At 37.5% G+C, this 25,285-nt stretch overlaps 1 protein-coding gene across 4 annotated transcripts in view; it reads left to right on the top strand.

Moving 5' to 3' along the window:
* Positions 1 to 15,493, top strand: part of SH3RF1 (SH3 domain containing ring finger 1) — an 82,403-nt gene extending 66,910 nt beyond the window's left edge. For all 4 annotated transcript variants that reach the window (XM_041395798.1, XM_041395797.1, XM_041395800.1 and 1 more), the window contains exons 8-12: positions 897 to 1,067; positions 1,231 to 1,490; positions 4,993 to 5,351; positions 7,032 to 7,366; positions 12,858 to 15,493. In XM_041395798.1, coding sequence (XP_041251732.1) covers positions 897 to 1,067; positions 1,231 to 1,490; positions 4,993 to 5,351; positions 7,032 to 7,366; positions 12,858 to 13,026 — 1,294 coding nt within the window. In that variant the 3' untranslated portion in view covers positions 13,027 to 15,493. The remainder of the gene's footprint in view (positions 1 to 896; positions 1,068 to 1,230; positions 1,491 to 4,992; positions 5,352 to 7,031; positions 7,367 to 12,857) is intronic.
* The last annotated feature ends 9,792 nt before the right edge of the window (positions 15,494 to 25,285 follow it).

Below are 25,285 nucleotides of genomic sequence, written 5' to 3'. Positions count from 1 at the left end.
AAATGCTGTTTTGCATGGGCCTGGGTCAATAATTGTCTATATGGTTCAAATGTTTTTTTTAGGTTCAAATGCAGCAGGAAATAGAACACTGTGGTAGTTAAAATGTTATCACTTTCTAATAATAGAGAACTGTGCAACCCTATTTGAAAATTTCTCTAGGAACATTCCAAGATGCAACTACAGGAGCTTCACCTTTTTTTTAAACTTTTTTATCTAAGAATTTTTTTTAAAGAAAAAAGGCAAATGTGTCTGAACTCTCAATATGCTTTCAAATGCACTGTATTATGCTGTAGTGTTGCTTAGAAAACAAGAAAGGAAATAAACTTTACAAGTGAGTTTGCTGCTAGCCACCTTACCCATAGACTTAATTTCTAGTCACTTCAATTTCTAGTCATCTTTTTCTTTTGTACTGAATTTTGCACAGGATCTTCCACTTTTGCAGTTTGAAATGTAGTTCTGACACTGATCTTTCACTCTCAGCTATCAGAACTTCTCCATTCTCCCCAGCTCTGCAAATAAAAAAGAAATTGATGTGTCACAAAGTGTAAGAGATATGAGAAGCAGGTGTAGGGAAAGAAAAGTGGGATAGCTGGGATGTGTAGTTGATAAACACCTACTTAATTAAGATCACTGACTTCATTAAGAAGATGGACAGTCCTGTTACAAGTCTTTTGCATTCTTTTAAAGTGCACTTCAGAGGATATTCCTGACTGCCATTGTTTCCCCTTAATATTACCATAACTTCTGTTTTAAAATTGTAATGGTATGATGGATTATATTATCACAGCCATTTCTGCCATGCCTTCTCACCTCTGACTGAACTCTCTGTGCCAGAAAACAAGTGATGTTTTGAACTGTGTTAGTTTTATCATTTGCATCTCTTTTCCTGTCTTTAGGTATATTGCTATCTACCCCTACACTCCTCGAAAAGAAGATGAACTGGAGCTGCGGAAAGGAGAAATGTTCCTGGTGTTTGAACGCTGCCAAGATGGCTGGTTCAAGGGAACTTCCATGCATACAAGCAAGATTGGTGTTTTTCCTGGAAATTATGTGGCTCCAGTTACAAGGTGCAGTATTATACAAGTGTCTAAATAGTTTAGCTACTTTCAAATCCAAAATTATTCTGTTCTTGTATTAAATGCTACAAATGCATAATAGAAGACCTGTGGGTTTTAGTAACTAGCTGATGTTTTTCAGTTGTGTTTTATTGTTTGCTTTAAATTTTGGCAGGACGGTGACAAGTGCATCACAAACAAAAGTTCCCATGTCTACTGCTGGCCAAACAGGACGAGTGGTGACTATGGTCAGCCCTTCCACTGCTAGTGGAACATCCCAGAAGCTCCAGGGGAATGGTGTGGCAGTGAACTCCAGCACAGTGCCCACAGCAGTGGTTTCTGCAGCACATATCCAAACCAGTCCGCAAGCCAAGGTCCTTATGCACGTGACAGGACAAATGACAGTCAACCAGGCTCGAAATGCAGTTAGAACAGGTAAAGAAAACCCCACAAAATTTGTTACCTGTAGTAGACAAACTGTAGAGTCCATCTTGACGAATGACTGGAGTGAGGGTCTGTGTAAGTATATACTGAGGTTTTTTTAAAGCTTTTCTTAATGTCATTGTTTAGAGTTGAATGTTTTCTGAAACAACAGTCTGAGTTGTTTGATCTTTTATTATTCTTCTCTAAGCAACTGTGTGTATGTACGTACTCCCACTATTGGAAATTTATATGCAAGTACTTCAGGTGGAATTTTTCTTTTTTTTTTGTTGTTCCAGCAGTATCTGGGATGGGGACATTCTTTGAGCTTTCCCACTCATATGCAATTCATATAGTAATAAAAGTGATAAGAACATCTGAGTCATAGCTTATTTTTTGTGTGTTAACTGCATAAGAGCTACAGAGTGCTCTAATTTAGCATTCACTTTTAAATTATCTTCCAACATCTTTGAATACCTTTAGTGTTCCTTTTCAGGTCTCTGGCTCAAGGTTGGTCCTTAGGCACTCCAGCTTGTTCTCTAACCTTGACTGCAACTTCTTTCAGCTTTGACTCTGAAACACTAAGGCAATGCTGGCTTCAAGATCTGTATGATCTATGTAATAAAATGATGTATTTCTGAAAGGTGTAACTCTTCATTTACTGTCTGGGGCAGGCCACATCATAGTGAAACATGCCTTCTTGTTATTTAAATGCAGATCCAAAAAGACTGATAGTGGTGTTTTCAAGAGGTTTTTGTTTACCAAACCCATGCACTCCTCTGTGGGTTTGCCAGGCTAAGAAAATACCACACAACTGGAGCCAAATCTGTTCCAGTTGCTTCAAGGGCCTCAAAAGAATAAGGAAAAAAAAAATGAAAACTCCCATTTCAGACTATCCCAATGTTCCCCCTTTGAGCCTTGAATTTAGGGTCTGTGATCTCCTGACTGAGCGTCATGACAAAAGGGATTTTTTTAATCACAGGATTCTTATTGGTGGAGCAAAAGAGAAAGCAAAAAAACGGTCATGGTATGCTCTGTTATTGCCATAAGAAGGGTTATTTCTTGTGCTCTCAAGACCCATGGATTAGCCCACTTTTCAGAGTCATGCATCTCCTAAAACAACCTGTGCATGTTCAGATGTCAGCACCAGGTTTGCTTTTGAAGGCAGGACATATGTACATATGTCTGTACTTATTTTATTTCCTTAATCGGCCCCATCTTCTTCCAGTCTGATCTGAAGCTGGAGCAGGTGTTAGTCCTCTGTAACAGCTTTATTCTTTGCCTTTAAATAAAAATAACCAGATGCTGCTGGCAACTGCTAAGAGAAACTAAGCAAAGCATCTGTACTTTCCTGCCTCTTAGGCACAGGTGGTTTCTACTCAAAAGCCTTCTTTTGAGCTGCCTAGGAGCTTGCAAGTGACAACACAAAGGAGAAATCTCCTGTGGGCTCCAGAAGCCTTTCTGACCCTGAATCTCTGTGTTAAGATGAATAAGCTTTTACACTTCCATTCAGCTGAGAATGTGACAACATACTTCCCACCGACTTTTCAGGTCCAAAATGAAAAATCCAAAGGGACTGGACTCTCATCACAGGGAACTTAACATTGGATTGTGCAAAGGTGTGCTCTTAGTCACAAATACAGATCTGTCCCTTATAAGGACCTGAGCACTGAAGCAATAATGGCTGCTTTATGTTCAAACCTTACAGAGAAATTTGTAGTAAACATCTGAAACATGACCCCTTTGAACTTTCCTTAGCACATTCACTGAGTGTTTATCTTTGGGTGAGGTTTCACAGGTTAATGCAGAGCTCCAGCTTCAGTTTAGCTCAGGGCTTCAAGGACCATTCTTCAAACGACCTTAGTGAGACACTGTTTGATATCACCTTTGCTGAGGGAGTATGCATCCTTTGATTGTAAGGATCTGTAATGAAAATATATATTCTGCTTATTTCATTAAAGGATAATCTCTATGAAAACAGGGTGACTTGAAGCATTTTTCCTATCAACTCCATCAGCAATAAGAAAACAAAACCAGAAAGCTCCTCCATGTTTATCATACATAAATTGCATGTGAGTGTAGACATATCTTGAAGAATAGCAGCTACTTCTAGGAAAACTGATGCTGTCTCATGAACAAAAGCCAGCATTAATATTTGGTTTTTGACCCAAAAAAGTCTTTCTACAATTTCTTTATCTTTCTTTTGAAATGTTCATGCTACTCAAGAGTTGGGAAGGGTCAGTTACAGAAGAAGAGGTTATCAAAAAACTAGACATAGCATATAAGTGATGTGCTTTTTTTTTTTAATAAAAAAGAGAGAATTTGTGTTTCTTACTGCTAAGATTGTATTTGGATATAAATACATTTAGGATTGTTATATAAAATTTGGGACCTTTGTCAGTCTTATCTAATACACTGTTGCTGCAATCTAACCAAACTACCAAAGGAATTTGTAAAAAGCAGAATGAAGAGAGCAAGTGCTGGAAGTTTGGTTCCAGAATTTCACGTAAAACAAGTCTGAAACTCTATTAGTATCTGTAAAATCAAAAGTTGATAAAATTGAGATGCACATGCACCAAGCTAGAGGGATGACCCCTTCTTAGAAAGTTTCAAAGTATTTGAAGGAGAGAGGTTGTGCAGCACTGGGGTGCTAAATTTTGGCTCATACTGTTTGGTTATGTCTGCATTTCATAACGCCCAGTGGTGCAGAGATGCCCAAGCTGTTGAAATGGTCTAACAGCGTGCATATATGACTGACCACATGACTTAAACAGCAATGTTACTTCTTGGAAGGGATAAATTAGTTCATGGTAAGCTCTGTGCTTGCAGCTCTGCGCTGCAACCCAGGTTAATATACTCAGCCCTGTGCTATTCTCCAGCTTCCAGTGTAGATGTTCCTTTTATTTCACAGGGGTATGAGTAAATCCACTTTATATATTTAAACATCCCAAGAGACACCAGCTTACATTTTCAGAGAAAGCACTCACAGCAGTAATTGCCACTGTAATTTCCATTGTTTGAAAGACCTGTGAAATCTGTTGTGGATTTTGTGAATAGTTTAGGGAAACAATCTAATTATGTTTTTAGCAGCTTCTATAAGGTGTGTTTCTTCCTACTTTCCTTTATATGTCCTGACAACTACACATGGTATTAAAAGGAACAAACAAGTTCCAGGCAGTATTTAGCTAGCTCTTATGTACTAAAGTGTAATCTTCATTTTGCATCTGTCTGTATGTGAAACATTTGACTTAGCAGCTTGGATTTCTCCACAACAGAGAAGTTGCAGTGCTGTTATTCCTCTGTTGCATACTGGTGCAAGTAGGGGAGCATATGCAACTGCTTTATTCAGGTGAAATAGATTTGGTGGTGTGTATCATGTCATTACAGTAGTATAAATGGAAGTTATAAAGGTAAGAAGAAAACTTCTCGTGATTGATTAGCTGCAACACAGTAACTGTACCTCACTTTGTGTGCCTTGTGAAAAAGTGAACTCTCACATTTCATTCTTTTATTCCAGTTGCCTCACATAGTCAAGAAAGACCTACGGCAGCAGTCACACCCATACAAGCACAAAGTCCAACCTGCCTTATTCCTGCAGCTGTGATCATTCCTCACCACTCTGTTGCCTCCCAGCAGCTCCAGCCCCAGCTTCCAAATACTGCTGCTTATGTCACAGCTGTGAATGTGAACCGCTCATCCATCCCACTGGCATGTACAGCAGCTTCTCTGAATTCTCCTAACATTGCTGCTTCATCTCTGGAGGGAGATATCAATGGAAAAACTGCAAACACTCACCCTGGAGCTCCTGCATCTCCAGAGAGTGCTTTAACAGCTGGTGGAAGTGCTGCTGTCAGTAAAACAGACAAGGATGGCAAGGTGGGTAGAGAATTAAATTATTCCCTTGAATTCTCCCATTTTCATCATACAATCTTTTAAGAAATTTAAGAACACAATCTAAAAAACCCACATGAACTTGCAGGAATGTAAAAATTTCAGTCTAACAAAATAAAATTAAAATCAGATTTTTTTTAAGTTACCTTTCTTATTAAGCAGACACACTGAGATACTATGGAAAACACATTACCAGCAATGCTTATTGGACAAAGAAAGAATGCACATAACCATCTTTTTTAAATGTAGGACAGTGGAGTCTGTAGAGATTCTGCTTTCCTTCCTTCTATTTGAAGTATTTCCTATGCGTGTCAATTCATTCTCACTGTTCACCAAGCCATGTGATTATATTGTTGTCAGAAAAATTCTTCTAGCTTTGTAATTGACTTTGTTTTATAGTTGTGATGTAGTTAGGAAACTTTTTTCTCTTTGTGACAACTATCTTTGTATCTCAAATATTTTAGACTTAACCTTACTACTCTTCAGCCACATGTACTCCTTAGTGAAGTTTATGAAGATTTTAATCTTAAACTGTACAATAATGTCAGCCACTTTTTAGTTACTTTTTGTTACTGATATTGTTACTTATTTTTATTATTGTTGAATGGACATGCCTCAGACTTTATTTTAAAATTATTTTAGCCATAGACATTGAAACCAGACTGAGGTGCCCTTAGAGAAAACTTATTTGTAGCTTAAGGTGAATGATGCTAATACAGGATTGTTTTAATTTCTCCGAGTTTCTCTTTATAGTTGACATTTGCTAGACAGTAGATTGTTGCTGAAATGGCTCTAAGTTATTGGAGACTTGGAAAAAGGACTGAGGATTTTTATTCACGAAATCCACTACATCCCAGGCTATCAAAAAAAAAAAAAAATTCTCATTACTCTTGCTTTTCTCTGCCTATGGTTAAATATTATTTTTGTCTCCAGGGCTTACAATCTGGCACTTCTCATAAGCCCTAAATTCATTCAGTCAAAGGGTTGGTAAGAAGATCACTGCCACGCCCTTAAAAAAAAAAAAAAAAAAAAAAAAAGACAAGAAACACAAAAGCTACTTAAATAATTCTCTTCAGGCTAGGTAATAGTCTTCAGGGATTCGTGTCTGGACAAGCAAAAAGAATGTTTACAATCCTCCCCTTTAGCAGAGCAGCAGAACAGAATGCATTCCCCTTGGGGCAAATTTTTGTTAGATCATGAAGGTCTTCCATTACTAAAGGAGGATAAATAAAAGAAACTTACCTAAACAGCAGCTTCCAGAGCGGAATTTTCTCCCTACTTGGTTTGAAGTGATTCTTTGTCTTCCCAGAAACACCCATGTTGATGAAATATTTTACTTCATAGATTCGTGTTGTGGTAATATTAACTCCTCGCACCGTTTTCTAGACAAGCTTTTGTGACAGAGCCATTTCAGTTAAAGTTAAACCTTAACCTAACAAAGTGAAAGGACTTAGCTAGTTTATGATCTAAATTACTTGCTGTTTTTCTCTTTAGAATGTTAATAATTTTCCTTTCCTTTTATTATTTTCATCATCTCTCTAATGTCAAGTATGTCCTTGTAATTTACTGAGTCCTCTCTGAGCTCGATGTCATCTATCAGAAGGAAGTGTTCAACTCTTTATGGGAGAGCTTGTTCTAAAATGGGGCACTGCTTTTGGTTTACAGAAAGAAAAAAAAGGTTTGCTGAAACTACTTTCTGGAGCATCCACTAAACGCAAGCCTCGGCTGTCACCCCCAGCGTCGCCCACCCTGGAGGCTGAGCAGGCGGCGGCAGAGCTGGCCCTGCAAGGCGCAGTGGGGCCGGAGGTTCCCTCGGCAGGGGCTCTCAGCAAAGCTGGCTCCTGTGCCACGGACAGCGAGGCCCCTGCGCTGGCACAGGAGACGCTGCACCGCAAAGGCACTGCCCTGGATGCGCCTGTCCCCATCGCCCCGCCGCCGCGGCAGCCCTGCTCGTCACTGGGGCCCGTCCTCAATGAATCCAGGCCTCTTGTGTGTGAAAGGTAAATTATCCTGCAGCTAGACTTGGGCAAAGCAAGAAAAAATCCATTCTCTGACGCGTGTAGCGTGTGTTAAAACTGCTTCAGAATGCTGAGATTTTATGGCAAAAGGAAACTTACTTTTTAACAATTCTTTATTTACTTATCAACCAATATTTGTGTTTATATTTGTTTACTTTTCACGTTACTTTAAAGTTTTTGAATGAATAGACACTCAAATATGATGATCACAGGTTTGGTATGAGAACTGAGGTAGACAAAAGAGGCCTCCTGTTTTTCAAAACAGAAGCACATTATGTTTTTGAACTTACTAGTATCAGGTTAGTCCTGATTATTAGCAGTGTATAACTGCCAACCTAAATATATGGTGAATGAGACCTTTATCTCTCTATGTGTAGACTTCTTAATATTTGATTTCTTGAGCTTTTACAAAGATACTTTTTACTGCCTGAATGTCCCATGGCTGTGCATCCACACAAGCTCTAGGGTGGCCTCTGTGCTCTGGTAAATGAGTCTGAAAAACATTCAGGTGTCTGGACTTTCAGACTGACAGGCAGTTGCTTAAATGTTCTGTGACGTTTGTGTCCACCTATAGTTTTTCAAGTTTCGAGTCCTCAGTAGAACATAGAGGAAGTGGCAGTTTTCTAACTACAGGATCTTTTATTTTTCCTGGTAGCAGACAAGCAGTATGAGGAGTGTCATAGGATTTCTTTTGCTGCAGCTATGGGATTGTGTGGTGCGCAGAGAAAAAACAGTAGAGTTACAGTATTAACAGCTCTAGGACTGAACTGATTGAAGCTGACTATTGTAGACTTTGCTCTGATGCTATTAACTCATGGTGTGTGGGCATCCTGTTGTACTTCCAGAAATCCACTATCTTAAGCTATACCTGTGTCTTAAAATCCAGACAGTATATAACTTTCTACTTGTCTTTTAGTTCACTTCTGTCATACCTCTAATATTTTTTAAAAGGTTATTTTCTGCTCCTACACAATTTCCTTGCAGGATATTTCTATTTCATACTGAATTTGTGAAGTAGATTTACATTTATACATGGAAAATAAAACCTGAAAGACTCTTGTTTAAGAATAACATAATTCATTTTCACATTATCATAAGTCTGTTTGGCACATTAATATGTTTTTATGCTTTGAATGTGAAAATAATATTAAATTCATTCTGGCATAACCAGTGCATATTAGTGTAAAGCTCTTTCTATCATCACAAAAAGTAGTTTACAGAAAACGATGCTATATATTTTTATTGATCTAGTAATAACATATAATCAAACATTCTTTCTATCCTTACTATTATTTAAGTGATAATTGCTACTGAAGAAATATTGCTGCAAGGTAATTCTCAGAGGTAGTCATGCACTGTTGTCAGTGTATTTAGACAGAATTTCATCTGACTTCCCTTTGTCCTTTTCAGGACAGGGCTAATTTTTTTCCTACTGAAAATTGTACAGTGTGCCCTTGCACATTTCCTTTGGCTGAATTTCTTAAAATGTGATAGTTAATAATACCTAAAATTTACATTGTACTTAATGTCTTCAAAGTCATTTGTAAGCATTGATAGCAGTCTGGGAGATGTGGTGGGTAAGAATCATGTGGCATCTTCAGTGAAAATTTGATTTGGGGAGGGAAATATTAATGAGGATAAGCTCAACAAAAAGCTGAAGAACAGAGAAATCTCCTGCTAGGATTATTCTGCTCTTACATCTCACAATTCCAGTCACAGATTACAGTGTAACTGTAGAATTCCAGTTTAAAGAATTCCAGTCACCAGAGACTCTGCAGTGAAGCTCACTCAGGTCTTCTGATTCTCCAGCCAATACCCAGGTTGTCTTGGGGTGATTTCTCGTATTGGTGCAGTGCTGACAAGGCCAAGGATCGTTACGTTTTCCTTACAAAGATAGACCCAACTCCCTGCAATTCCCAGAGTGAGATATGCTATGCTTTGAATATACAGGAATTTAGTTACCTGAGGAGTTTAATTTTTCCATATAAGCTTCAAGCTCTTTTCATGAGCTTTCTCTTTTAGAGGGAAATGTTGCTTAAATACCCTCAAATTTTACAGTAAATATACAGCATTGTAACAATAAACTACCCAGCACTCCACAATGGTGTTAGAGACTTGAAGCTGAACCTAAATACACATGACTGCATATCCTAAATTATAAAATGAATCTTTCATCCAGTTACAGTGAAAGAAAAGCAGTAATTTTGTTCTGTGATTAAAGTGACCCTAAGTAATTTCATCTGCCACAAAATGACTGGTGTAACATCTGCTCCCAGTGAGCAGGCTAGTGGCTTTAGAGGGCAGCAAGCCTTCCCACATCTGGCACCATTTAATGCTGGTAATTAAATGCTGAGAATCACTCTGCCCTCGATGGACGTTGGTGATCTGTAGGAGTCAAGGCACCCACTCAGAAGACACAAGATCTGCACAACGGCAGGGCACACTTGAGCTGGAAAGTAAAAATTCTAAAGGCAAGGAAAAAAAGCTAAATCAAGAAGCTGGGTAATAATTATTCATTTAACTTGTGTAATGGTAGTAATGCCAGCTTTCTGTGTTTCTCTCAGCTCAAATTTTCTGCATGTGAGAAAGTATTATTATTCACTTGTTGATCAGGAAAACCACAAACAATTGTCCAAAAATCAACGAGAACTAGGTGGGCATAAAAGCAGTATTTTGTGTCCAGTGAAACAGAAGGAACAAAAAAGTGGAGAAACATATGAAAGATATAATCTTTTCCATGTTACTGAAAAGTGTGAGAAATGCTATTATTAAAAATGAACAGCAGAATAGAGAAATGTGAAGACAGACCACCACCCTCTTCAAAATAAAAAATAAATTAATGAATACAAAGCAAAAGCACTGTGGGATATAGCCAGACACATTAAGAATATCAGCAAACAACCGGTGGCAAATATATTGGCTACTTCTGGGAAGCTAAAGTATTTTATTTTTATAATACTTACATTTTTTCAGTAGCTGATTAAAAATAATTAATATAGTATTTGGAAAATTAATGAAAAATGTTATAAGACAATCAAAGAAAAATAAAAGAAAGGAGAAACCTCATAGTTGTACAGCTTAGGTGTATGTAAAATATTGACTACAAAAGTTCTACAAATTTGACTTTCAGTCATTGAAAACATTTGCAAATACTGAATAGGGAGACAAACAAGGAAGTGTTTTAGAAGATTCAAATATGCAGGAATGAATATGTTTTTCCAAAACATAGGTCATGCTTAGTAAATATGATTATTTTTCTTCAGGGACCTTGCAATGAACTTTTAAGCTGAAGCATAAGCTTTTTATTCTGCATGAAATTGGTAGTTTTGGCAATATGTTGTAGATGATGAAATAAGTAATGGAAAAACAGTTTCTGTTCCATAGCTAATCCAGGGTGATCTGGATAGACAGCTGTGTGAATGTGTGATGGGTCTGGTCTGATCACCTCTCTTTGGGCAAATAGGATTTGTAAAATGTGGCAGAAAATTTGAAGAAGGACACATGATTTACAGGTGCAAAGCCTGATGGGTTTCTTCTCATTAAAAATTGAAAAATGCAGTAAAACAACACTTTAAAACCAGGGTTGTTGTGCTCTATTGTACACACTAGATTTCAAGAGGAATATCAAAATAGTTGGGAAACTGAAATTTAACAAGAAGTACCAAATTACTGCAGAGGTTGTTGGACACTGTATGGAAAGCTCAAGACAACTGTTTCTGTGCAGGCTGGTGATCCTCTAGGGAGGACAAAGAGATGATGGGAACAAGCAGCAGCAGGGAACAGACTTGTCTGTCAATTCAGGGGAGCACAGAGGTTTACTGACAGACAGAATTAGAAACTAAAAACAAGCATATTTCAAGTCAAACATTTACAAGACAGTGTTTGACAGACTGCAAGACGAGACAGGCATTTTGAAACTATTTTTTTAACAGACTATGAAGCGTGCTGGATAATTTTCAGCCTGGGAGCAACCTGCTTGTTAACAACAGTAGAAGTTCTTTATAGGTTTACTGCAGTTCTTTATGCTCCACAATCTTGTCCTTGTCCTGCCTGAGTAAAGGCTGTTGTTTTAACTCAAGCAGTTTACAGTCTCAATTTACCGTACAGTCTATTAAAAATATTTGCTTCTCACTTCCTAAGTCAGCATTAAAACCCAAGTTGCCCAAAGCAGAAGTAAGTGCAGGTCTAGGTTGGATGCACGGCATTCTGGAGCTGCACACTAATAAATCTTGTAATTGGCTTGGTAGCTTTTATGAAGCATGAATTATTATTCCTGTGCTCTGAAATCTGGGGATTGCCATCACTGAAACAAAATCATGGCTTATAAGTCACTAATAAATAACATTTGACAACTAATTAAGTCCAAATATGTTTTGCTATACTTAGATTTCCTAAGACACTTCAATTATTTACAAAGTGCAGCTACTCTTTTCTGAATATTTTAACTGTATGGACAGACTTAATTTTTTTTTCATGTGTTCTTAAGCAAAACATTCTACTATAACACAGTATCTTTTTATACTTCAATATTACAGAATTTGCTTGTTTTATTATGTGTGTATTGAGCTACGACTGCCATTCCATCCTTTACTAGACTATGTCCTGTTACTTTGTCTTATCATCAGACTGCTCATTTATTTTAATCTATTAAAATAATAAATTATTTTAAGCTTATTAAGATAATAGTTATCTTAATCTGTGAAGTAATAGAGTTTTACGTTGCTGTGAAACAATGGAAGAAGAGATTGAGTGATGTTATGCATGTTAAAAACAGGGAAGTATAGCCTCTTTTTAATGCACTCATATTTGAAAAGTGATTTTACTGTGAGAGACTCAAAAAATACACTTCATGCCAAGTGCTTAAGAAAATTGTTGAGTTGAAAATAGTTTTTAACATAGTAATATACAAGTTGAGCAGCTGTGTTCAAAGAAGTTCTAACTTGAAGAGTTTCTAAGCAAAATGAAAATTCTTTGAAACAGCAAATCAAATTTATAGGTTTTGTTTGTTTCCTCCTTTTGTTCTTTGTCTTTCCTTAAGAGCCATCACTGGAATAATAAGAAATTAAACAGACACTTGTAAAATTATGCCTAGCTACTCTATGAATGCTTTGATTCTTGCTGAATCACAATGACTGAAAGAGTCTGCAAATTTATATTGGAAAAAATGTTTACAATTTTCTACTGTTATTTAACCATTGTCTGTATTTTACAAGGATCTTGGTAAAAAAAATTATAGAGATGCATGAATTTGCCTTAAATTCATTATGTTGCTATTGTTATTATCTGTTCAAGACATACTTTTAACTTGTTGCACACTCAGCAAACAGTTCTAGACAGTTTCCTGTGTTCATAATCTTCAACAGGCACAGAAATATTTTTCAAAGTATTGGGTTAAAAAAGGGGAGGGGAGGGAGACAGGGGGGCAAAAAAGAAAAGAACCTAAATGAAGGTGTTTTTTTTTCTAATTACACAGGTACAGGGTTGTGGTATCCTATCCTCCTCAGAGTGAAGCAGAACTTGAACTTAAGGAAGGTGACATTGTTTTTGTACACAAGAAACGTGAGGATGGCTGGTTCAAAGGCACTCTGCAGCGAAATGGAAAGACTGGCCTTTTCCCTGGCAGCTTTGTAGAGAACATTTGAGAAGATTCATTCCAAGAGCTTCAAATCATACTGTACTGTAATATAGCACAAATATTTTGCCAGAAAAAGCACAGTCATGAAATATTTTCAAATGACTGTAATGTAAACAAAAATCTACATATTTTTACAGTGTCTATAGCACAATTACACCAGCGAACAAAGGAGATGAAGGCATCTGCTGGTTTTATCACTTTGAATTCTTAAGTGTGATGTGTGCCTTGTACTGTCTGATTTATTATATAGAGGAATTTTTTTCCCCAAGTATGTTACATAAATGAGCAATTGTTTACAAGGCTGTAACTAATTTATTCTTGGTTTTTTTTTTTTAAACTTGAATTTTGTGTAATAGCTAAAATTCTTGTGACTATGATTTTAACAAATTATTAATTTATGAAAGAATAACAAAGGGGAAGCTGGATTCTCTCCTTATGAGCAAGCAATTATATCAGATAAAGAGCCTCCCATTTATCCTCTGGACATTTTTCCCCTGCTGTGTCTGACAGTGGAGTAAGTCTCTGTTGTATGAGTTAATGTTGAGTGGTGGTGATGTGGCGTCAAATAGAATTTGCCAAATGGGGAAAAAATGTGTATTTTCTTCTTTGGACAGAGAAAAAAAAAGTCAGTGGTGTTCTTGAATCTAGTTTTACTTCTTCATGAATCACCTAAGTAGAGTAATGTTTCCAGGAGGCAAAGATGTATGTGAACAACTGAACAAAACCATCTCAAGGTTAGGATCATCTCAAGGTTAGGAAAGAAGAAATTTAGGAGTGCTAACAAGAAATTCCCTATATACCTTCTGTTCATGTAATAACTTGGCTATTTGAACAAAGGTTAGCTTTGTATATTTGGCCAGTTCTTTGGGCATTTAGCGCTCAAGATCCAACAAAATTGTTGTGTTAAAGCCCAACACTTAGAATGAATATAACTTGAAAACATCTGTTTGATAAGACTGAATATAAAAATAAAATTATAAGTTGTACTTCATGTCTAAAAATGCCTAAGATGTGTAATTTGCTGTTTTCTTCTCAAAATGATCTGCATGGCCAAGAGATGTTTTAAAATGTCTGAGCAGTAGTGGTGGTAAGTGATGCACTTGTGTTAAAGTAAAAGGCTGTATGAAACACTGTGAAAACTTTACTAACTTCTTAACCATTGCTACTTTGCTGTGTTCTGACTTTTTCTTTGTCTTGCATGTGTTACTCAATTCCTGCAGTAATGTAACTGTGCATGGTTGGCATTTTCCATTCCAGTTTCCTGTTGCTGGGTTATTTTGCTCTGAAAGTTTCCCAAAAGCCACTTGACCAAAACTAGTGAGCAACTCGCCTTCAACCAGAGAAGGTGTCCAGTGTTTGAATCATTAATAAAAATTTTTAATGTCCTTGCAGCTGATGGATAGAAAGAGTGCAGCCTGCAAGAAATATGTTGTTAATCTTTCAGGGTTTTTTTAGAGATTTGACACTGGTGAACACACATACTACTCAGCTGAACTTGTTTTTTTATTTTATTGTTTGATTATAGCAGTTTAATGGTGATTTTTTTTGTAAGACACTGAGCACCATCATCTCCATTTAAATCCATTTAAGTCTGATGTAATTTGGCTGTTACTCAGCACTTTACAAAGGGAAGCCAGTAAGGTGATTTAGTGTCACACAGAAACTGTCACACAGATCTGTTAAATCCTTATAATTTTCTTGAAGTTATGCATTGAAAAATATCAAATGTTAATGAGAGAGATTTCTTGCAATATCAGGTAGTATCATGATGGTCTTAAAAATTAAAAAAAAATATATCTATAAATATATATGGTTGGACATGACAGCATTCCCAAATTAACCATCTCTCTTAAACACTGTATCATTCAGTTTTTGCATTTTTAAATAGTTTACTTGAATATTCATGTAATATATAAAGGTTTTGTGAAATGAATTTTAGTTAGAAAGAAGCTGATATCAGCTTTTGTCAGCATAAATTGGCACTAGTGTGTCGTAATCTTATTTTGGAAAATTTAGTGCATTTTATATTAAAGACTACTAAAGGTTAATTTTTTCTATCTCTACTCTCCATATTTTAAACTAAGTGACTAAGGTACCTCTATTAATAGAATTTCATTATGTAAAGTGAGTTAAAAATCAGCTGTTAATCTAATAGTTCTGTTAGATGGAATACATTTTTAATTGATTTTTTTTAACATTGAGTAAATGTTTGTAAAAAGGGCTTATTACATAGCAGTGCAACAATTACAAAAATGCAGTTTATCATGCCTTTTTTTTTTGTGATCTTTTGGGGGTTATTTTTTGGTTTTGGCTTGGGATTAATTCAGTGTAGAAACAGTCAAACCCTGTGCATTTGCTTTGTGTAATTCCATTAAAATTTTTGTAAGGTATTTTATATCTATGTTTGAAGTCCGGTGAATGTTAAGTGTTTGATTTATTATGTTAAACTTCCAATCCTAATAAATATTTTCTTAGCAAACAGCTACAGCAAATAGTGTATGCAAACATTAAACATAAATTGCTTGTAAAGAATTTGCCAATAAAATTCCCAGAACTTAATTTCTGAATTCCTAGGAGGGTATTTCTGCTCATGGAGAAAAAGTCTTCAGATTCCATAATGTAAGAAGTAATGATGACTATGAGGCAAAAACTATAGAGAGAACTGAGGACCTGGCTGATCTTTCCCCAACTCCTTATTTCAGCGAGTAAGTGCAGAAAAGGGTACGTAACTCCATCTGAGTCTGCTCATGATGGAACTGCAGTCTCATCAGCAGCATAGCAGGTACACAGTGTAACTGCTTTCCCTAGAGGAAGAAGTGTCTGGTGTAATGGACCTGCTGTGGATATATTGGAAGAGGTTGAAGCATCTGCCTGAACTTCCACTGTGGGCAGAAGTGTTGGGTGGCAAGAGACTCGTTTGCCTGAAGAAGTTTTCTGTGCACAGCAGTCAGGCAGCAACTGCCTAACGAGGAGACCTGGATTTGCATGTGGTTACATGTCTGCTATATACACATGGCTTCTGGGAAAACGGGTGGAAATTAATCCTAAAAGTGTTTGCCAATGTTTGAGACTTGGTAAATGTTGTAGCTACTGCAGTAAACTCAGTGTTAGTTAAGACTGACAGGCAGAACCTAAATTGTGCTGGCAGTGAATGGTGCTCTCTGAAAGAAGGAGCATCTCATCTAACCTTCCTTAATTAAGGGGGATGAGGGGAGGGAGGACAGCAACATATTTGTAGAAATGCAGAATGGAGAATACAGAAAAGCAAGATTTATTTGTTTTTCAGAATTGTGGTCTGACATCAGTGCATCTCTAGGAGAAAAGTATAGACAAACATTGTGGCTGTGTAGCAGAAGTAAGACTGTTTATTTGGGTTGGGGTTTTTTTGTTTGTTTGCTTGTTTTGCACTGTAATTATTGAGTAATTCTAATAATGTGTTTAACATTTGGCTTGCCAAAGGTATGTGAAATCCTGTTCACTCTCGCTTCATTACCTCTGCCTTATAGGAGTAATGACAATTATGATAGTTTTGCATAGGCTTAAAAATATGGCTTCTGAGCATTCTGGCTTTTTTCAGAGAGCTGGCAAAATATTTTGTCTGGCTTGTTCTTTCCAGTAGCTTTAAGCAAATGTGTTTAAAGGTGCACATTGACCTTAATGAAACACTAGAATCCACTTGTCTAGTTAAAGAGATTTGTGTCTGGCATTACTAAAACTCCTACAGTGTAGTCACTGCTTTCTGTGGGATACACCAATATTCCTTGGATTTCTACCATGCTTCTGCAAGCATGTGTACTTCTCGAATCATGCTCAGATGCTCATTCCCTGCACTTGGTCAATGATGGTAAACCTTAAGCAGATTTGAAGCTTGACTTGAACAAAACCAGTGTCATAAATTTTTTGAATAACAACCACAACAACACTAATAAGAGTTCTTTTTTAATGGCATATTTGCAATGTTTGTATCTAGGAACAAAAGAGCTGAGAATGCTGCTGATGAATTATGAGAACATGGACATTAGATGTGGAGGAAAATGGGAAAGAGAAAAGTATTTGGAAGACCTCTATATGGGACCTGAATCTTAACTAGCTTATTAGTAATTTTACCTTAGTTACTAGAGGCAAGCTCTGTGAAAGGACCTGAGAGGAACTTGGATGTCTAAGGCTGAAGATCCAGCCCTCAGTCTTTATCCAGTCTCTTCAGCTTGTATTTGTTTGGTGCCTAGAACAACTGCTTTTCTGTCAAATACATTTGAAATCCAAAACTAAGCATATGTATTTCTGAATTTAGTTGCAGGTTTGCATCAATAAACAGAAGTAGTGTCCACTTTCTACATATTTTATGCAGTAACACTGACATTAGAGGACTGAATGTCTTGGGAATTGCATACCAAGATGCAATGCATTCTTCTTCCACAGTGTCACCCCAATAACTCTTACTTTCTGGGAGACAAACTTGTTGACAACCTTGAGGTAAGCACCTGCTCTTGAAAACTTGAGGTGTCACCTTTTTGCCTTTTCTGTTTCCTCTTTTGCCAACTGATGATTCCTGTGCTTCTGAGGTATGTGGTGTAAAATTAGTTTTCAAAGTAAAGGCTGACTGTTTTTTTGTGAGTTTGAAGATAGATTCTGATGGATTAGTTCTGCCTCCAAATACAATCCTCAGCATCTAAACCTTTCTAGGAGAAGTCTCCTCAAACCTGCCTTCTGTGAGTGAGAGACATAACTGATACAGTTTAACAGCTGAAGAGCACTTTGTTCCCAATCACCCTAGTACAAGGAACAAAACAAAATTAATTTGCTATACCCAATCTGCAATATGCAAAAGCCATTCAAAATAATGAGCATTTCATGTGTGCTTGTCAAATCAGAGTGGCTACACTCTACATAATATTCTGAGCAGATCTCAAAAAGTATTATCTATCTGCTCCTCCTACGATGCTCATTTCTGTCAGCTGTATTATTTTGCTAAAAAGCGGCAAAATCATTCTTAACTGCTCTACTGTTCCTACTCAGTGGAGTAAAGAAAATTTAGACATAGTGACATTAGCCCCAGATTTCAATTACTCAGGGATCTAACAAGCTTGTAAAAATTCTCTTTAGCACATGTAAATGAGTAGAACTTGGCTGCACTGTGCACCCAGCTCTAGTGCCCGCATAGTTCAGGTTACATGGCCCAGAGGCCTTCTGATGTTTGAATCTAGTAGTCATTCAGATCAAAACCAATTCACAGGATGTCCAAACACTAGCTACATTCTCATTTCACAGTGGTGAGAACAGTCTGCACAGGAGTGTAGAGAGTGGAAATTTGGCTGGCACATCAAGACAAAATACACTTCAATTAAAAAGGCAGAAAAAAGAGTCAGGATTTTAAAATATCTGTGCAGGTGTTTTCTCGTCTCTGTTACCTTAGATAGAACCCCATTTCACAAAGGAAATGGACTTTAATTCCCAACTCCCCCAAGCCCCCCATTCCCCATCCCCCCCTTCCCAGAAAGGAAAGCAATATAAGCCCTTAGAAATATCCAGATTCTTTGGCATTAGAACACATGGTTGGATTCTCAATTACTCCAAATCAGTGCTACTTCATTGATTTCATTAAACTTTGCTGGCATACACTGAATATACCCCCTACTGTTAAATAGTGAAGGAAAATATCTGCCCTAAAGGAATGAATATGTTTGAAAGAAACTGAGTTGGATGATTTTCATACTTGGAAAATACAGAGCTATTCTGGCTGTGTTATTCTTCTCTCAAAAAGCATTTGTCCCACTGGTACAGCTGAGGCACTAGATCAAAGATGATGCCTTTTAGCAGCACTGTAAAGCATGGAAGACTTGCTCAAACCTATTAATTTCCAGATCCACAAATGCATACTGGGCTTTGGTTTGCTAACAGCTGCTAGTCCCAGAATCTTTTGTGGTTAGGTGCTGCTGTATTTTCTCATGGTGTATCTGCGAATGCTTGGGAGGGAAGATGAGTCAGCAGCAGAATAAAGTAGTCATCGACTTTGTTCTCCACAACAAGGGACGTGCCCTAGGTCAAATTTCTTATTTCAGCTGGTTGAACTTCTGAATAAGCTGAAGAATGTTAGCTCTAAAAAGTTTACAGTTCAAAGAATTTCTCCCTACTCCTCTGGTAGGCAGCCTTAGTGTGTCTTTTGAATACACTCAGATCAGGAAATCTTTATTTTCTTGCTTGTCAAAGCATTACTGTATGCTGCTATCCAGCTTCTAAGTTTATAGTACACAAGTAACTATTTGCCCCTGCAGTCACTGAAGTTCTTTGCATTCAATAATGTAAAATCTGTGATACACAATATAGCTTTTTTACAAAAATAAAGTTTAATGTTTTTTTAAAATAAAGTACTATTGGGCTTTGTAAAGATCAACATTTTCATGAAAGATAAGAGCCATGCAAAGAGATAAACATTTTAAAAGTTAAAAAAATGGGTGCTCATCCTGCCTAGGCATTCAGTATTCTTGATTACTTGCACCAAATGTGTATTTCTTAATACTGAATGGGTTATTTCTGCCAAAGACTGTTAAAATTCTCAGCTGGAGAGTTTCTGTTGAGGATGTCTCCAATAAATAGGAAAAAGAGAGCAAGAATGAGATGGCCTTGGATTCTCTTGGAAGAGCCAGAGACTGGTTCAGGACCAAATTTTAAGTGGTCCGTTGTACATACCATATGTACATATTGCTGTTTGGAGGTCTGCCATAGCTGCTCTCAAGAAAATGGCAGAAGGTACTTTTCATTTGTTCTTTACCTTACCTAGAATACTCCTTTTTAAGGAAATCCACATAATTTAGTGTCAAATGCAGATAAAATTTGGCTGCAATGGCAAAACACAACAGTGCTCTTGTAATTTGTTTCTCTGATTTGGCAGCCTTAGTGAACACTGAGATGATCAAAGAAAAGTTATCTACTAAAATACAAAATTCTCTAGGTGATGTTTCTCAACACCGCATGCTGTTCTCTACAGCACAGGATCAGCAGGCTTGAGCATCAGTTTCTGAGTCTGGGAAAGTTATGCAGTTCTCTTTGTAAAGACTGACATGTCAGCAGTGACTGTGCCAGTGGGGAGTGGGTGGGAGGAGAAGCAGCCCAATAATTACAGAGGTCAGTGAAACATTGCCTGGTCCAACCACAGCTATTTTGGGGTTTTTATTTTACAATATGCTATTCCATAGTAAATGATGTTAACGCTTCTCTCCCACTGTAGGTCAGGGAGGTTTGTAAGTGGATTGCACTGAGTGTTTGGGTGCTGGAAGATAAGGATCACAACAGAACTCAGCTGGTTTCATGTCTGGGGGGGCTCCGGAGACAGCTGTGTCACCAGAGCCCCCAAGTGCAGGCACAGCCGGGGCTGATGGCACAAACTGCTGTCAGAGCTGCAAGACAGCTCAGATGGCAAAGCCAGGCTGTGAGAGCCATCACCTCTCTTCAGAGGTCACGCCGATGGGAAATGGTCAGTCAGGAGGATGTGTCTCAGTGCTGGGGGGTGTTTGTGCTGGCAAACCTTTGTTGTGTGGACTCCGTGGTGTGTGTTACTGATGAACGACATGATGTGGGAATTGTTCCATCTGCTCTCTTCAGACTTTTGCCAGTCAGTGTAACAGGTTTGGTTTGGACTACTAAGTATCAGTCTCATAGCTGACAGTAATAGAGTGTACTCGTGCAGCTATGATTTAATTAGCCCACAGCCCTATTTCTATTGAGTAATGGCTAAATCCACCAAGAAGTAGCTTTTGTCAAGTGCAGGAACTAGTTTGAGGAAAAATTAGAAAACCTGTACTTTGGAGCTTCTTGGACTTTATCAGATAACTGCCATCAGAGACTGGAACTCCTGGTAGTTTGTGTGTGTCTGAAGATCTGTCATGTATCTGTCTTCATGTTTTCTCTATTGCAATCCTATCAAAAGCAACATTTTTAATGAAATAGTTTTTGGGTTGTTTTGGTTTTTTTTTTTGTTTTTTGTTTTTTTGTGTTTTTGGTTTTTTTCCAAGGACACATATTAGATTCTCGTCAACATCTGGTTAATGTTTGTTATTAAAAGCTTATTTCTGTCTGGTATTACAGAAGACACAAATAGAAAGCCCATGTTTTTGTAACTAAAAGCAGTGTGGACAACTTTACAAAAGCTTATAGAGGTGGCTTATGTTTTTTTTTTTTTTTTTTTTTTTTTTTTGGTTTTTTTTTTTTTTTGTTTGTTTTTTTCCAAGGGCACATATTAGATTCTGGTCAACGTCTGGTTAATGTTTGTTATTAAAAGCTTATTTCTGTCTGGTATTACAGAAGACACAAATAGAAAGCCCATGTTTTTGTAACTAAAAGCAGTGTGGACAACTTTACAAAAGCTTATAGAGGTGGCTTATGTTGTGTTTCAGCTATATTTGGTAACACAGTAGAATGCTTTTGGAAGAGATATTAGATGCTGAAATAGTGATTCCAAATATAAATGAGGTCCCTAAGGCATGAATGTAAAGTCTTGCTTATAACTTTAAATTACTTTTTCATAGCTAAATCTAGCATGTTTAGTGGCTAATTATAATGCAGCCTGATGTTATACCCAACCACCTTGTTTTCTGTCTTTTTCACATGCACCACTTAACCTCCTAAGCCTTCATTTCATGAAGGATTAAGTGCATTGGAGTATTACTAAGCAAAAAACCCAACAAACAAACAAAACAAACAAAAAAAGAACAAGAGCTTTGCATAACAGGAGTAGATTTAAACATACTATGAGGCACTGAATACTAGTGGTTTTTTCTCTCTACCATCCTAGAAATATAATGGCGTGGTTCTAAGAAAAGAACAAAACAATGTTACTTACAAAGAGAAGTTACTTATGCTTTTTCTAATTCAGCAAAAATAAATGAAATTGGCATTTCAAGTCTGAAATTGATTTATTGGGTACTGTAACACATAGGATGGAAAGGTACAGCACCTTGGAGAGTTTGGGTGTGTTTTCTATATTCTAATTGGAGATACTGTTCCATTGAATTTAAAAAAAAAAAAAATTAAAAAATCAAACCGGAAAAAAGAGAAGCAATTTTTACCTGATCAAACTAAATGGGAATTGCATTACTTACCCTTTTAATCTGGTCTGGCTTTGTGAAGAACAGTGTTTAGCAAGTGTTGGAGTGTTACTGAGATGGCCAGGCTGAAAAGGTCAATAACTGGCTGATTTTTGCGACAGGCCACTGGTGCTGTCTGCACCTTGGTGTAGGACAGATTGCCATCCAGTGAGTGTAAAAGCTAGGGGCAGAAAAAATCTTGGAATGAGATTCAGGATTATTCTGTGCTCACTAACTTGTGGGTGGCAAGAATAGGAAGGGCTTATTTGTTTCTTTGAAACAAAGCAGGGATGTGGAAGCTTCCATTGATGCCTCAGGTTTTAGCTTTTATATTTTTCAGCTTCTGTGCTGCTTTAGTGTGTAGTTCTGAGCTTCATATATGGGATAGTAAGCTCTCTTCACAGAGTACGTATACAAAACAGTTTCTTCTCTAGCTGGGGACCAAAGACCAATGATCCAAATCTCAGGCCCGAGAACATAAACAGCAGTGGAATGAAGAGAGAAAAACAAGAAGGACGGGACTTCATAAGCTAAAGCTATAACTGGACAACTAACTCCAATATGCTAATGGACCAGAACTTATGAAGGTGGGAGACCTCATGACTGGTCATCCATTTTGTGACCATTTTGGGTTCATCTTGGGTGTAGCCATGGCTGGACTCTTGTGCTGCCCAAGGTGTGTCCATTGAGGCCTTTTAATAAATATCTACTTTATTCTTGGACTCCTTCTAGCCGCTGTTCTAGGTCAGCCTTCACAAGGCATCACCAGGAGAGATCTTTCTTTTTTATTTGGGATAAAAACATGTAGTTTCATGCAGAATACAGAAAGAACATCAATTAGTTTGCTCAAAACTCTGCAACCATTTCAGAGGTGAGGCTGGGATAAGGTGGTTTCGCTGTTCCTGTCTTTCCTACCTGTTATGATGGGAGCTATGAAAACACTGCTGATGGTAAAGGAGTCTGTCATTCTCAGAGAGGTTTTAAAGGAAACTGAGCTAAAAGCATGAAGATTTCCAGCTTCACTAATGAGAATCTTTTGTCCTCATTTAGAAACCTTCTCAACCAATGCTGTTCATGCAGACACTCTGCTGACGTGCAGATTAGCTGTAGAATGTCTTGCTTGGGTTTTGGGGGACTCCTGTTTGGATAACAGGAGAACATGTGACTGGACATTTGTAATCTACCTGGCAGCACAAACTGTATGGAATAATCAATTAGTGTAACAAATGGTCTTGTTCTTTTGAACAACAAGAAGGAACAGCTTGGTAGTCTGGAGTCAGAGAATGGTAGAATAGTTTGGATTGGGAGGGATCTTAAAAGAACATCTTGTTCCAACGTCCTGCCATGGGCACAGATACCTTCCACTAGACCAGGCTGCTCAAAGCCCCATCCAGTCAAGCCTGAATCTCTGCAACAACTTTGGCTATATCTCAGAACAGTATGGAAAACAGGACTCCAATTTCCTCATAGTTTCACAAAATTTATGCCTGTAGGGCACAAATTAAAAATATCCTGAAAATATTAGCTTTTGTTGCTATAAAAGCTTGATCCCTTCCTGGCCCCATTCAATAGGCTCCATCTCTTCATTCTTGGTTGCCTCCATCAGAGGCTTAGCCAATTACCCTAATTCAGGAATCCATGGCCGACAGAATCCCACAGCTCTGAGATTAGTTCTGTGAATTCAAAGAAACAGTTAAAGCTATGAAGGATGTTGCAGCTTTACAGCCAAAATGAGTTATAAAACACTTTGCAGAGTACTGCTGCTAAAAATAGTTATGCACTGAGTTGAGAAAATGCAGAGAGGCTGGATAAGGTCAGTAAGCACAACATTACCCAATTCTTACAATGGAGGAAATTGACCCACCATTAGGCCACATGTCATTCAGTAGATGTTGTCCTGCTGTCTTCTGGATGAGGCCTTTCTTGTTTTTCCCTTCTTATCACATTTAGTTATCTGTTGTGCTCCTTCCCTTTACTCCCTGGGCTCTTTTCCATAGGATTGCAGCTTGTTCTTCTCTTGCATCGTCATCTGGCAATGGACCAACATGTCATAAGTAGAATTGCTTAGCATGTATTTATCAGATTATTTACATATATTTAACAGCTTTTGAACATAAATGTACAGTACCACAAAAAATGTCTCTGTTTTTGCACAGCGTTTGCATATACCAGCAAATGACAGTCTGGCTGTTTTTAGTAAATTTCAGTTAATTTATTTGAAAAATTACATTAAATACAGAGTTAATGCCAAACCTGGGTTGTTTGGGATTTTTTTGAAATTTCCCATGAACAAAATTATTGACAACTCCCCTAATAGAAGAGAATGCCTTTCCAGATGGGATTTAAATCCTATATCTATCCAGCAATTCATTTTTTGCAGGTGCAGTCCTCTTTCTGCTCTAGGGCCTAAAAGTGCTTCAACAGAAGATGACAGTAGCCATGTAGTAAGAGATGTTTCCCTAGGGCTGTGCCAATATGGGAAGCTGACAGTCATTAGCCTCAATTAAAGATGATGAACCTGACATTTGGAGGGGGAAAGTGAAGTGATTTGGTAAGTCTTAAAAGAAACTTGTAGCATGCCCTCTGAATCTCAGTTTATGGGGGCACCCTTCCCCTGAGGAACTTAAATATTCTATGGCATTAGCATTCCATTCCCCTGCTAGATTTTTATTCTCCTTCTTCATTTCACTTGGAAAATAATCTTGGACAAAAAACTCCTGGGAACAGAAGCTGTCATCTGTCTTTATTCTCTGAAATGGCTGGCATGCTCTTAGTTGAAGGAAATTAAATTGTAAACACATCCTTTATTTCTTGTTTGTATCATCTCTAAATCTCTTTCCTTTCCCTTTTCCTTTCCTTCTCTTTTATTTTTCCTTCTTTATTTCCTTCCTTCTTGTGGGCATCATGTGATGCTAGCTTCCATAAACACTCATATTCCCATAGATTTAATGAGTGCTTTGGAGCCAGATGGCATGCCATATTTTTTTTTCAAAACATTTTAAAGCACATGACAGACAATTCATGTTGACAGGAGTGCTTCGCTGAGGTGTCTGTAAAGCAAATGTGTTACTTGTTACTATTAGAGCAGAATAATTGTTTATGAAATGCATCCTGAAATTCAACAATGATTCAGTGAAGTAAACAGAAATAAACTGTGCTATGTAAACACTGCACACTCTGTAGAGA

Source organism: Onychostruthus taczanowskii, unplaced genomic scaffold, assembly GCF_017590055.1.
Source record: "Onychostruthus taczanowskii isolate IOZ18803 unplaced genomic scaffold, ASM1759005v1 scaffold12, whole genome shotgun sequence".
NCBI classification, from domain to species: Eukaryota; Metazoa; Chordata; class Aves; order Passeriformes; family Passeridae; genus Onychostruthus; species Onychostruthus taczanowskii.
Note: the sequence above shows the minus strand (reverse complement) of the source record. Positions and strands in the feature narration are given on the sequence as shown.